Genomic DNA, 13,011 nt, shown 5'->3' with positions numbered 1-13,011 from the left:
ACCGCATTTACCACGAAGAGAGCCGATGTGGAAAACACACCACAGGTGTGAAAAGCGTGGTTCAACTGTTCCGGCTTAGGACAGACCACTGCTGTGTCAGTCGGTACCCACCAACCTGTAAGAAACATTACGCCCGCAACCATGGGAGCCACGGCATTTCTTCTCTCACACCAGCCCATACATTCACGTTCTTGCCCCGTAGAGATTATCTAGGAAGCCTGCCACTCTTCTCCCTTAAACATGGATTTTTCATTAAATGCTGTGTCCTGGCTTTCTCCATCGCCCACGCCAACCCCTGGTGCCACAGGCTGGGGGAGAAGGTTACACCTTAACCTGCCTGGCATCCTCCAGCTCCACCTCAGGCCCGGGAGGCCTGTTTATTCTTGTGTTTGTTTTATAAATAGCATGCAGTGAGAATGAACTATTTTATAAATAGCACATTATTTACATAGTCTGTTCATACATATGCTTCTCTAAATTATGTGTAAACTTGCATGAATATAAATTTCACACTGTATTAGTTAACATAGTGTAAACTAGGCTGTGAACATTGTAGGCGGAATAATGGCTTCCCAAGACGTCCCACTTCCTTGAACCTGAGAACATAAGCTCTCACATGGCAAGGAAGTTTGCGGGTGAGATTACATTAAAAATCTTGAGGGCCGGGGATTTAGCTCAGTGGTTCTGCCACCTTCCTGAAAAGCGCAAGGACCTGAGTTCTAATACCAGCTATCAAAAAAATTAAAAATAAAAAAAATAATTTTTAAAAGTAAATGAGGCTGCTGGGTGTGGTGGCTCACACCTGTAATCCCAGGACTCGGAAGGCTGAGGCAGGAGGATCGCTGTGAGTTTGAGACCAGCCTGGGCTACATAGTGAGTTCCAGGTCAGTCTCAACTACATAGTGAGACCCTGTCTCAAAAAAGAAAAACGAAAAAAAGAAAAGAAATAAAAAAAAAAAAAAAAAAAGTAAATGAGGCAGAACAGAGGGGACACAGTCAGAGATCAGAAACATCTATTTAGCTGTCTCTGTAATGATGAAGGAGGGAGGTCAAAGAGAAGGGAATGGCTTCCAGCATCTCTAAAACGAAGGAGACCAACGGATACTTTAAGCCCAGTGAGACTCATTTTGATTTTCTTTTTCTCTTTTTTTTTTTTTTTTTTTTTTGTACCGGCGATAGAACTCAGGTCCTTGAGCTTGGGAGACAGCAGAATCACTGAGCTAAATCCCTGGCCAGTGAGACACACCCATTTTGGACTTCTGACTTCCAGAACTGCAAGGTAATAAATATATGTTGTTTTAAGCCACTAAGTTTATCAAGGCAGTAAGTAGAGCTTTGGCTCAATAATAAACAGCCCCCAAGTCTCAGGGGCTTTCAAGAACCAGAGTGGACTTCTTGCTTATATCCTCTGCTTCTCCAAGTCTTCTTTATTCCACCTCCCAGGCTAGAGAGGTTGGAACAGATGGAAAGGAGCAAGGGGAGAGCCACGCCCTAGGCTCTTAATGCGCCTGCTCAGATTCACCACATTAGGAATTCCAGAAAGCAGCTGTTCTAGCAGGGGTGGGGGTGAGGGTGGTGGGGCGGAGCCAGGGTCTTAGATGCCGATGGAGAGCTCAGCCCGAACAGGTTGCCCGCCACTTATTCATTCAACAAATGTGCTTATGTTGCAGAATTCCAGGAGCTGGGAGAGACCGATGGGAATTCGGAGGGTTTATTTCAGGTTTAAGGTATACACCGGCTCAACAGACACCTGTCCAAAAGAAGAGCATTGAACGAAGAAAAGTTTCAGCTTTTAATACACTTTGTCGAAGGGCGTGGTTTTTCTAGTGACGCAGCAAGTGAGTACCAGAACAGGACAAGGGCAGAGAGTTCTGTAACTGCCTTAAAAGAAGACAGTTGCCTTATGAATCATATGAGAACAGAGTGTCATAAACTTGGTTTACAGGACAGAGTTGTCAATTTCATCTGTACCAGAACAAGGAGTTACAGATATAGGGAGAGTAGGGTGCGGAGTTGGGGATTGCCCAAAGGCTGAGAAGGACTTTTTTTTTCCTCACTGAGTTTATTGATACATTTTAGGTATACAGTACAGTTACACTCATCACGCCTGTAATCCCAGCATTTGGGAGACTGAGGCAGAAGGATCGCTGTGAGTTCGAGACCAGCCTGGGCTACATAGTGAGTTCCAGGTCAGTCTAACTACATAGTGAGACCCTGTCTCAAAAAACAAAACAAACAAAAAAATGTACCCCACTGTATCCTTTATGAGAGTGTTACGTTTACTGTGTGCTGACCCTATCCCCTTCCCAGAAACACAGGTGAAGACCCTGATTGGCTTATCAATAAAACTGTTTGCCTCCCTAAGTATGGGCATCTGGAGTGGAAGCCCCCTATCTTGCAGTACCATGCTCCTGTTAAGATAGCTTTTCTTCTGCTTCCTCTACATTCACCACACTTTAAATAAACTTTCACTTCACACTATATCAGTCTTGACTCCATTTCTTGCTAAGAGCCCCACTTCATTTTTCACCAGAGTGAGGGCAAGGGCCTGAAGAGAGTCAGAGGATAGATAAGGGGGACTCCCAGCCCACTTCCCAGAAACCCTCCCTCCTGGATGCAACACTACTTTTATTTGATTTTTGTTTCTGATTTTTGTTTTTTGGGACAAGGTCTCACTATGTAGTCCAGGCTAGCCTTGAACTCACAGAAATCTTCCTGCCTCAGGATCTTGACTGCTGGGATCATAGGTATGGGCCACCACACCCAGTTGTGCCACCTATCTTTAACAGATCCCTCCAAGCTGGGCAGAGTGATGCATACCTGTAATCCCAGCACTCAGGAGGTTGAGGCAGGAGAGGATCACTGTGAGTTCCAGGCCAGCCTGAACTATATAGCAAGACCCTGTCTCAGGAAAAAAAAAAAAAAAGCCGGGTGTGGGGGCGCACGCCTGTAATCCCAGCACTCGGAAGGCTGAGGCAGGAAGATCGTTGTGAGTTCGTGACCAGCCTGGGCTACATAGTGAGTTCCAGGTCAGTCGCAACTACATAGTGAGACCCTGTTTCAAAAAAAACCAATCCTCTAGCTCTAGAGAGAGAGTCAATTATGCAAGGAAGCTAGCAGACTCTTTAAGGTCACTTACGGTAGCCCAGGCAGTGGACGTGGTACCTGTGGCCTTGGCTCAGGAAGGGAGCAGTCAAGAGATGAGGAGGGCGTGGATTAAGGAGAGTCTTTAAAATCCAGGGCCTCACACATGCTAGAGAAGCACTCTATCACTGAGCTGTACTCCCAGCCCTTTACTTATCTTATTTTGAGACAGACTCTCACTATGCTGCCCACGCTGGCCTTGAACTTGCAGTCCTCCTGCTTCCCCCTCCCAAGCAGCTGGACTATAGGTGTGAACCACTGTGCCAGCAAGGGAGAGGTCTTTGAGCTGAAATCCATAATATTTAGTGATGAATTGAATGTTAGGGGAAAGAGAGTAAAAATACTCCCTAGCCGTCATGGAAGGGATTGTCCCTGGGCAGGGAGAATGAAGCAGGGTAACCGAATCTCACCCCAAGGCTGTCTGACCTTGTGACTCTATTTGCAAACAGGAGAGCTGGGCCGGGGATTTCGCTCAGGGGTTCCGCTGCCTGCCTTGCAAGTGCAAGGTCCCGAGTTCGATCCCTGACACCACAAAACAAAAAAAAAGCAGGAAAACTAACCTGTGATGACAGAGGCTAGGATAGCGATTAACCTTGTGGTGGGTGGGGGTGAACAACAGGGTGGCTGGAGCACACTCGTCACACTGCACACAGCTAGGGTCTTTGCACTTTTCCTGTGTGGCTGCTGTGCTGCAATGAAAGTGAAGGGACAGAGGATGTGAGCACTTGCTGGGCACGCCTGGAGACCCTGCATTCCATTCCCACACTGCAATAAACAAACAGGTAAGTTCTTGTTGGAGGTGAGTCTGTAGCTCAGTGGTAACGCACGTGCCTAGTATGCATGAGGCCCAATTTTTTTATTGTTTGTTTTTTAAAAGTGACTTAAAAAACAGTGACTTCAAGTTTTTTGCAGCCTTTTTCTTACCCTGGGGATGGAACCCAAGACCTCATGCGTGGTGCTAAGCAAGTGCTCTACCATTGAGCTGTACCTCTGATCCTCATTTCTTTTTTCCTTTTTAGATTTTTTTTGGGTGGGGAGGGCTGGGAATGATGGCACATACCTATAATCCCGGTACTCAGGAGGCTGAGACAGGAGGACTGACGAGAGTTAGTTCGAGGCCAGAGCAGGCTACGTACTGAGCTCAAGGATAGCCTGAACTACAGAGCAAGACCCTGTCTATTTTTTCTGGGTGTGCATGTAATTTCAGCCCAGGGTCTTTGTCCTGAGCTACATTCTCAGCCCCTCTTTAATTTTTTTAGTTTGAAACTGGGTGTTACTAAAACATTAAGTTGCCCAAGCCGGGCTCAAAACTTGCAATCTTCCTGCCTCAGCTTCCCAGAGTGCTGGGATTACAGACATGTACCACTATGCCCAGGTTGCTTTCTTATTTTATTTATTTTTGTTTATTTGTTTTGTTTTTCTGAGACAGAGTCTCACTATGTAGTTGAGACTGACCTGGAACTCACTATGTAGCCCAGGCTGGTCTCTAACTCACAGCGATCCTCCTCCTGCCCCAGTCTCTAGAGTTCTGGCATTACAGGTGTGCACCATGCCCGGCCCAGCTTCCCCCCACTTTGGTACTGGGGATCAAACTCAGACCCTTGCACTTGCCAGGCAGGCGTGGCACCACTGAGCTACATCCCCAGCACCCCAGCTTGCTTTTTTAAAAGGAACTTTGGTAAGCAGATAGGAAAAAGTAAGCAAGAGCAAGTTCATGAGGGCAGATGAGTCGGAGTTACCTGTACAATCCAGGCAGAGATGTCAAAGGGGCAGCTGGGGCTGCACGTGAGAACCTTGGGAAGTCATCAGGACTGGGAGGAGCATGGAGCCTCCATTCCTCTAGAAGAGCACAGCAGCTCAGAGAGCAGTTTACAGAGCGGGACTGTAGGTGGTGGGCTCCTCTCTGCGCATGCGCTTGCAGGGCTCAGCCTCACCCCCACCCCGCCCCGGGGCAGCTGGAGAGGCCCAAGTTTGCCTTTGGGTTCCTCTCCCCACCCTAGCTAATCCATTCTAAGGTTTTTGTTGTTTGCTTCACCTCGGGAACAAGATGTGCTCAGGGATAGGAGGATCTCTTTTGAAACATTTCTGACAATAGTTTTTAAAATTTTTGATAAATTGCACATCCTCAAGATTAAAAACTTGCTGTGAACCAGGTATGGTAGATCATGCCTGTAATCCCAGCACTCTAGGAGGCTGAAGCAGGAGGATCTTAAGGCAAGCCAAACCTGGGCAACTTAGTGACTTACTTGAGACGCTGACTCAAAATAAAAGTAATTAAAAAACAAACAAACAAAAAAGAGCTGGGGATGTAGCTCAGAAAGAAGGCCCTGGGTTCAATCAGTACTACAAAAACAAACAAACACAAGAAAACTTGCTCTTTGAAAGATAATGTTAAGAGAATGAAAAGCGAAGGTGCAGCGTGGGAGAAATACTTGCAGATCGTATATCACACAAAGGACTTGTATTCAGAACACATAAAGAACTCTCAGAAACAAAACAGGAAGAAAAAAAACCCCAGTGAACAAAGAAGCAAGAGTTTGGAATGGATGATTCACCCAAGAAGCTATGTGGATGGAGAATGTGTTAGTGGCCTACGGCCACTGTAGCAGAGGACCCCAAAGTGGGTGGTTTAAAACAACAGAGATTGATTTCTCACAGTTCTGGAGGTCAAAAGTCTAGAATCCAGGGCCACATGCTCTCTCTCTGGCTGGTATGAGTTTCATAACTCCAATTTCCACCTCCTTTGTCATTGAAGCGTCAGCCCATGTGCTGGTGTCTTTGGTGTCTATTTCTGGGTCTCCTCGCCTCTCAGGCCATCAGTCAGACTGATTTGGACCCACCCTATTTAAATGAATAGGATCTTGTATTCACTCGATTACTTCTGCAAAGACTATTTCCAAATAACATCATTTTCACAGGTAACTGGATAAGGACCGCAGCATGTCTTTTGGGAAATGCTATTTAACCCACAACAGAAAACAAGAACAGGAAAAGATGTTTGGCACCATAAGCCTTTAGAGAAATATAAGAGGCTCTATGACTCTAACAACGACCTTTCTCTATTTGGTGGCGGTGGTGGTACCAGGGGCTGAGCCCTACATTCTCAAGCTTTTTCTTTTTTCTTTTGAGACAGTCTAGCTCGGTCTTAGCTAAGTTGCCCAGGCTGATTCAAACTTGGAATCCCCCTGCCTCTGTCTCCCAGAGGGTTGGGATTACAGGTGTGCACCACCATACCAGGCTAGGATTGTTTTACTGATATACGCAAAAACTTAGATGGACTTTAAGGGTGTTGTGTTGAGTGAAAAAGCCAGTCTCAGAAGTCATATACTACAGGTTCACTTATTGTTTTTTTTTTTTTTTTTTTTTTTTTTTTTTTTTTTGGTATCAGGGATTGAATTTGGGACCTTGTGCATACAAGGCAGGTGGCAGAACCGCTGAGCCAAATCCCGGGCCTGGTTCACTTATTTTTGAAATGACAAAATTACTGAGACAGAATAGATTAGGGTCAGGACAGGGTGCTACAAAGACACAGCGTGGGGGAGTTTCTTTGAAGAAATGTTCTGTCCTGATTGAGATGGTGGTAACACGAATCTGTGTAATAATAAAAGTTGTGGTACTGTATACCAAAAACCAGAGCAAAACAAAAGACAGCATATATAAAAACTGATGAAATCAGCATAAGGTCTGTAGTTTGGCTGTACCAACATCAGCTTCCTGGTTGTAATTATACTATGATTATGTAAGATGCTAACTTTGGAGGAAGCTGGGGGAAGGGGGCACAGATGTTTTCTAAACTTGCTAAGCAACATCTGTGTTGGTCTAAATGTATGTGTGTGTGTGTGTGCGCTTGTGCGCGCGCGTGAGTGCGTGCTCGCACATGCCATTGAGCTGAATCCCCAGCCATTTTTTTGTGTGTTTTGAGATAGGGTCTCACTATGTAGTTGAGACTGACCTGGACCTCACTATGTAGCCCAGGCTGGTCTTGAACTCACAGTGATACTCCTGCCTCAGCCTCCTGAGTGCTGGGATTACAGGCATGCACCACGATGCCTGGCTCCAGCCATTTATTTTTTTATTTTGAGAAAGGGTCTCAATAAGTTGCCCAGGCTGGGGTCAAACTTGAAAGCCTCCTGCCTTAGCCTCCCAAAGTGCTAGGATTAGAGTCAAGTGCCACCATGCCCGATTCAAATTCTTTTTAGACAGGGACAAATCTCCTCGGCTGGCTCTGCAAGCAATGGGCCTGCAATCAGCTCACCCTCCCAGGGTGAAGGCAGCTCACCCCTCACAGGCTTCTTCTTTGCATGTTCTTCTCTAGCTGAGTCAGAGGTGGGTGAGAGAGGTTGGGCACAGCTGCCATGGTGGTTCGTGGAGCTTTACTCAGCACCTTTGAGCCAAATCCCGGGCCTGGTTCACTTATTTTTGAAATGACAAAATTACTGAGACAGAATAGATTAGGGTCAGGACAGGGTGCTACAAAGACACAGCGTGGGGGAGTTTCTTTGAAGAAATGTTCTGTCCTGATTGAGATGGTGGTAACACGAATCTGTGTAATAATAAAAGTTGTGGTACTGTATACCAAAAACCAGAGCAAAACAAAAGACAGCATATATAAAAACTGATGAAATCAGCATAAGGTCTGTAGTTTGGCTGTACCAACATCAGCTTCCTGGTTGTAATTATACTATGATTATGTAAGATGCTAACTTTGGAGGAAGCTGGGGGAAGGGGGCACAGATGTTTTCTAAACTTGCTAAGCAACATCTGTGTTGGTCTAAATGTATGTGTGTGTGTGTGTGCGCTTGTGCGCGCGCGTGAGTGCGTGCTCGCACATGCCATTGAGCTGAATCCCCAGCCATTTTTTTGTGTGTTTTGAGATAGGGTCTCACTATGTAGTTGAGACTGACCTGGACCTCACTATGTAGCCCAGGCTGGTCTTGAACTCACAGTGATACTCCTGCCTCAGCCTCCTGAGTGCTGGGATTACAGGCATGCACCACGATGCCTGGCTCCAGCCATTTATTTTTTTATTTTGAGAAAGGGTCTCAATAAGTTGCCCAGGCTGGGGTCAAACTTGAAAGCCTCCTGCCTTAGCCTCCCAAAGTGCTAGGATTAGAGTCAAGTGCCACCATGCCCGATTCAAATTCTTTTTAGACAGGGACAAATCTCCTCGGCTGGCTCTGCAAGCAATGGGCCTGCAATCAGCTCACCCTCCCAGGGTGAAGGCAGCTCACCCCTCACAGGCTTCTTCTTTGCATGTTCTTCTCTAGCTGAGTCAGAGGTGGGTGAGAGAGGTTGGGCACAGCTGCCATGGTGGTTCGTGGAGCTTTACTCAGCACCTTCTCCGGGTCAGGGCTTCAGCCACAAACAGCCTTGGACCAGCTGGCTGGGCCCCAGACTCCCTGAGCTTGTGCCACCTGTGGAGCCCAGACCGGGCAGCCAGGTGAAAACTTGGCTCTTCATTTACTAGCTGTGTGGCTACGAGTAAGTTGCTTAACCTCTCTGGGGTTTATTTATTTTGGTACTGGGGATTGAACCTGGGTCCTTGAGCTTGCCAGGAAGGCAGTGAAACCACTGAGCTAAATCCCTGGCCCTCTGGGTTTTATTTTAACATTACTTTTTTGCATGGGGTGGGGGGGTGGTACTGGCGATTGATCCCCAGAACCTTACATATGTCAAATAAGTACTCTACCATGGAGCTGCATCCTTTTCCTTTACTGTCTTACTTTAAATTTTTATTTATTTACTTATTTTTGTTTCAGGGTCTTACTAAGTTGTCAGAGTCAGCCTCGAACTTGATATCCTCCTGCCTCAGCCTTGAAAATAGCTGAGACTACAGGTGTGCGCCACCACACCCTGCAAGTAAGGTTGTTTCCCACTTCACCCGCTGCTCTGAGGAGCACACAGGCTGCCTTGGTTCCCGCCTCTTTGGTGAGCACCAGGGTTTTTAGGCTGTGGTGCCCGCTGGGTTCAGCGATTCCTTGCTGGGCAGACAAGGCAAACATGGGAGGGAAACCATACGTGCACACAGACAGGAAGAAGACAACTGCTGAGATCTAGGAGGGAGGGGCTCCCCCTGTCTGGGGGGCTCAGGGAGCACCGGAGGTGGCCAGAGGGACACCCTGAAACCCAGGGGTACCAACATCCAAGGGCACCGAGCGAGGACTTAAATTCAGAGATATTCACAGAGACCCAGAGACTCCATTCTGGCAAGACACCTCATGAATTACAATTTATTCATCCAGGCCAGGTGTGGTGGTGCATGTCTATAATCCCAGCACTCAGGAGGCTGAGGCAGGAGCACTGCCATGAGTTCGAGACCAACCTAGACAACATAGTTTCAGGCCAGCGTGAACGACATTAGTGAGACCCTGTGTCCAGAAATCAAAACCAAAACCAATATTCACCTAGTTGGCCGTGATGACGCTCACCTGTAATCTCAGAGGCCAAGGCAGAAGGATCACTGCCAATTCAAGGCCAGCCTAGGCTACATAATGAGACCCTGTCTAAATAAATAAATAAATAATAAAAAGCTCGGGATACAGTTCAGTCCTAGGTTCAATCCCCAGTACCACAAAAAATAAATAAAATGAAATTAACTCACCAACCCTGGATGACTAGACTTTATTTCTGGGCTAAACTCCCGGGGCTGCTTTTGCCTCCTACCTATCCTGCAGGGTTCCAGGCTCTGGTGTCCACTGTCTACTCTTACAGGAGGGAAAACTGGCAGAGATCTTCCCCTGGGAGCTGCAGTTCCTGTGTAATGACTGGGTTATCAGGTGGAATTGAGAGGTGAGGGCTAAGTCCTGCCCCCAAGGAGCCTGATTGGTGAAGGAGCTGGGGGGAGGGGCCACCCACAGGTTTTATACAGCCGCTGGCTGGCCCTGGGAGCTGTGCAGCCGGTAGAGTAACTTCTGAGTGACGTTGGGGTTTCTGGCGGGAAGAGGCTTGGCTGCTTGTGAGCACCTTGTTCTGTGTCCCAATTGGCATCCCCAGAAGGAAGAGGGAGTGTTTAAGAAAGTAGCTTGAAATGTTTGAGGCCCCACTTCACCTTGCTTTTAATCCAAGGGTTCTTTCGTTTGTTTCATTTTGTTTTGAAGACAAGGTCCCCCTATGTAGCCTAGGCTGGCCTCGAACTCACAGTAATCCTCCTGCCTCCGCCTCCCGAGTGCCAGGATTAGAGGTGTGCACCACCATGCCTGGCTAAGTCCAAGTTTTTGGGATTTGATGTCATGCTTTTCTCTGGGCCTCAGTTTCCCTTCTGTATAGGGATCAGTGGCCTTTTTAAATTGTTTTTGTTTTTTGGTACCAGGGATTGAACTCGGGTCCTTGCTCTTGCAAGACAGGCAGCAGAACCACTGAGCTAAATCCCCGGCCCCAGTAGCCTTTTTTAAAAATAAATTTTATTTTATCCCTCCCCACCCAAGACCCCCTTCCTCCCTATCTACAAAAGCTTGGTTTCCATTCTTCCCTTCTATTTTCATTCAGTGGCCTTTCTAACTCTCCATTTCAGTCTTGAGAGTTGCAGGCAATGGAAACAGTTAAACCTTCTGGCTTTTGGAGTCAATAGGAGCCACCTTTCCCTGGCTGGGAGGCCTCATTGCTTCCGGTGCAGAACGGGTCAGTGTTGCACTTATAGGATGAACCAAGGCCAGCTCTTCAGGCCTGTGGCACAGCTCCAGGCCCTCAGAGGCCTCAGTGGTGTTGCTGCGGCTGGTATTACTCTCTGTCCTGGCCTGGGGTGCCCAATGGAGGGTTGGGGTGCGTCAGCCCCAGGAGCTCTTTGCTTTGTTTTTTGTTTTTCTCATTGAGTTTATTGGTACATTTTAGGTATACAGTACAGTTACATTCATCATTGGGATTCTATACCTTTACAGGATAGGTCTTGGTTCTCATTCTTTCCCCCATCCCTGCCCTCCCTTCACCCCCTCCACCACTTTGTTGCTGGCCTCTTCATCGCTCAGGAATCCCCTGTTCTGAGTGCCCAAGTCTCTGCACCCTGCCCTCCACCTTCCCAACCTTGGGTCCAGGCAGACTCAGCACCCTTTGATTTGTGGGTTCGAGGCACAGTTGCTAAGGGCTGAGGCTGCTGTCCCCTCAGGTCACCGGGCTCTGTCCCCCCCATCTGCAAGATGAGTGATGCTCAGGACTCTGCCACTGCCCCTGTGGCTACCACCCAGGTGAAGTGCGAGGTCTGTGGGTGTCTTATCCTCTCCAGGACCAGGAGCTCCAGGCCTTGCTCCACGAGGGGCTGTGGGGCCCAGTGCATAAAAGCTCTGAAAGGCAGGACCCTGCCCTGTCTGTCCTGGCCTTGGAGGCCTCTGCTCTGCCCTCTTACGTGACCCATGCTTGGCAGACAGGAGAGCTTGTGTCAGAATGTGGGCTAAGTGGTGAGGTGGACTCTGGCGCTTTTTTGTTTGTTTGTTTTGGTACCAGAGATCGAACTCGGGTCCTTGCGCTTGCAAGGCAGGCAGCAGAACCACTGAGCTAAATCCCCAGCCCCAACTCTGGTGCTTTTGATGCCACTTGTATCCATACAGGAGTGACAGACTCACAGCTTTCTCTTCTCCCACAGGAGAGTTTTCTCCAGGAGTTCCTCTTCAAAGACCCCTGTTTCCAGATTTCAGATAAGGTGAGGGGAACAAGGTGTGGGGTAGAGGGTGGCAGAGCACATGGAGGAATCTGAAAGGGGGGTTCGCGTGCCCTTTCGGGTGCCCCTTCCCAATTAGGCCACTCACGCACCGAGAGGTCCGGCAGGAGATCTTTATTGTAGGGAGGCGAGCAGGAGGCAGGAAGGCAGAGAGAAAGAGAGAGAGAGGAAGAGGAAGAAGCAGAAGGAGAGAGAGAACAAAGAAAGGAAGGTCCTTTTATCAGTTTTGGGGTGGGCTATTGCTTATTTATGAGGAGTGAGCTACTTTTAACCTATCACAGGCCAGATTGCTTTTATGGGCCCAGTCCTGCAGACAGGTTTCAACTTCCTGGACCACTGTGGCCTTGTGGGGGAGGGAAACCAGGGATAAGGGCATGAGGTCATTTTAGGAGCCAAGATGTACCAGGAGAATGCAGCCTGTGAGGCGGCGTCACAGCATACTTTAACATGATCAATTCCCTAACAGAATCCAAGTGTGAGATTTTCCTATGGGCCCTGGGGCCAGATGGGTGCTCCAGGTGGGGCAGTTCATGCACCAGAGGGCTGTGCGGTCCTCCCAGGTGGGCTTCTGTGTTGTGAGGAGGAGAGTCTAGGCTGGCATCTGGCCCTGTGCACTGTCTATCCTACTCCTCCCAGGTCATGTTGAAGGAGCCCACCCACGGGGCCTGGACTCAGGAGCAGTGCTCCCACTTTGGTGGGATTCAGAGGTCCTGCCCTCAGGGCCGGGTCCCTTCCCCTGAGGCCCTGGCTGCCGCCCCACTCCCAGCCCCTGTGGTTTGTCCCAGAACCACACCTACTATAGTGCCACGCCTGTGTTATCCAAGTGCCTTTACCTGACCTCTGAGTGTCACCGGGCTCAATGGCAAAATTAGCCCTCAGTGGTCAGAAACCTCTGGGGTGAAGACTTCCTCGTCATCTCCCCACAACTTCCAGACGCAGCTGGAGGGCGACACCCACAGCCTCTGCAGAGTTGGGAATGGGGCTGGAGGCTGGCTTGGGAGCCTGGGAGGTGAAATAGGATGACGGGATGGGAGGAAGAACCACGTGGCCTGGGGTCCAGCTTTGCCCTCTCCTAGCGTGGTGAGCCTGGCAGTTTCCCTCTGTCTCCCCCAGCCTCCACTGTGTCTTCAGCAGTGACCTCCCCAGAGTGAAGAGCTGCCCGCCTGCTTGCCTGGTCCAAGGATCTGCTGGGTGGGCTTCAGGCCAGCAGCACTGCCCTC

At 48.6% G+C, this 13,011-nt stretch overlaps 1 protein-coding gene and 1 long non-coding RNA gene across 2 annotated transcripts; one reads left to right on the top strand and one right to left on the bottom strand.

Annotated features, from left to right (window-relative positions):
* Nucleotides 1-1,175: 1,175 nt before the first annotated feature.
* LOC104870374 lies at nucleotides 1,176-5,028 on the bottom strand. The gene is made up of 3 exons (XR_782525.2): nucleotides 4,884-5,028; nucleotides 3,705-3,833; nucleotides 1,176-1,750 (listed from the first exon to the last, which is right to left on the bottom strand). It is a non-coding gene; the product is annotated as an uncharacterized LOC104870374 (long non-coding RNA).
* A 4,533-nt stretch (nucleotides 5,029-9,561) lies between these two features.
* Spdyc (speedy/RINGO cell cycle regulator family member C) lies at nucleotides 9,562-12,698 on the top strand. The gene is given in 7 exon segments (XM_033756821.1): nucleotides 9,562-9,574; nucleotides 11,322-11,531; nucleotides 11,682-11,773; nucleotides 12,266-12,293; nucleotides 12,296-12,378; nucleotides 12,428-12,509; nucleotides 12,512-12,698. Coding segments are annotated over 7 exon segments (660 nt in total). The 3' UTR covers nucleotides 12,664-12,698.
* The last annotated feature ends 313 nt before the right edge of the window (nucleotides 12,699-13,011 follow it).

Source organism: Fukomys damarensis, unplaced genomic scaffold (assembly GCF_012274545.1).
Source record: "Fukomys damarensis isolate Sample0158 unplaced genomic scaffold, DMR_v1.0_HiC HiC_scaffold_27, whole genome shotgun sequence".
In the NCBI taxonomy this organism is placed as follows: domain Eukaryota; kingdom Metazoa; phylum Chordata; class Mammalia; order Rodentia; family Bathyergidae; genus Fukomys; species Fukomys damarensis.
This window is presented reverse-complemented; position numbering and strand designations above follow the sequence as displayed.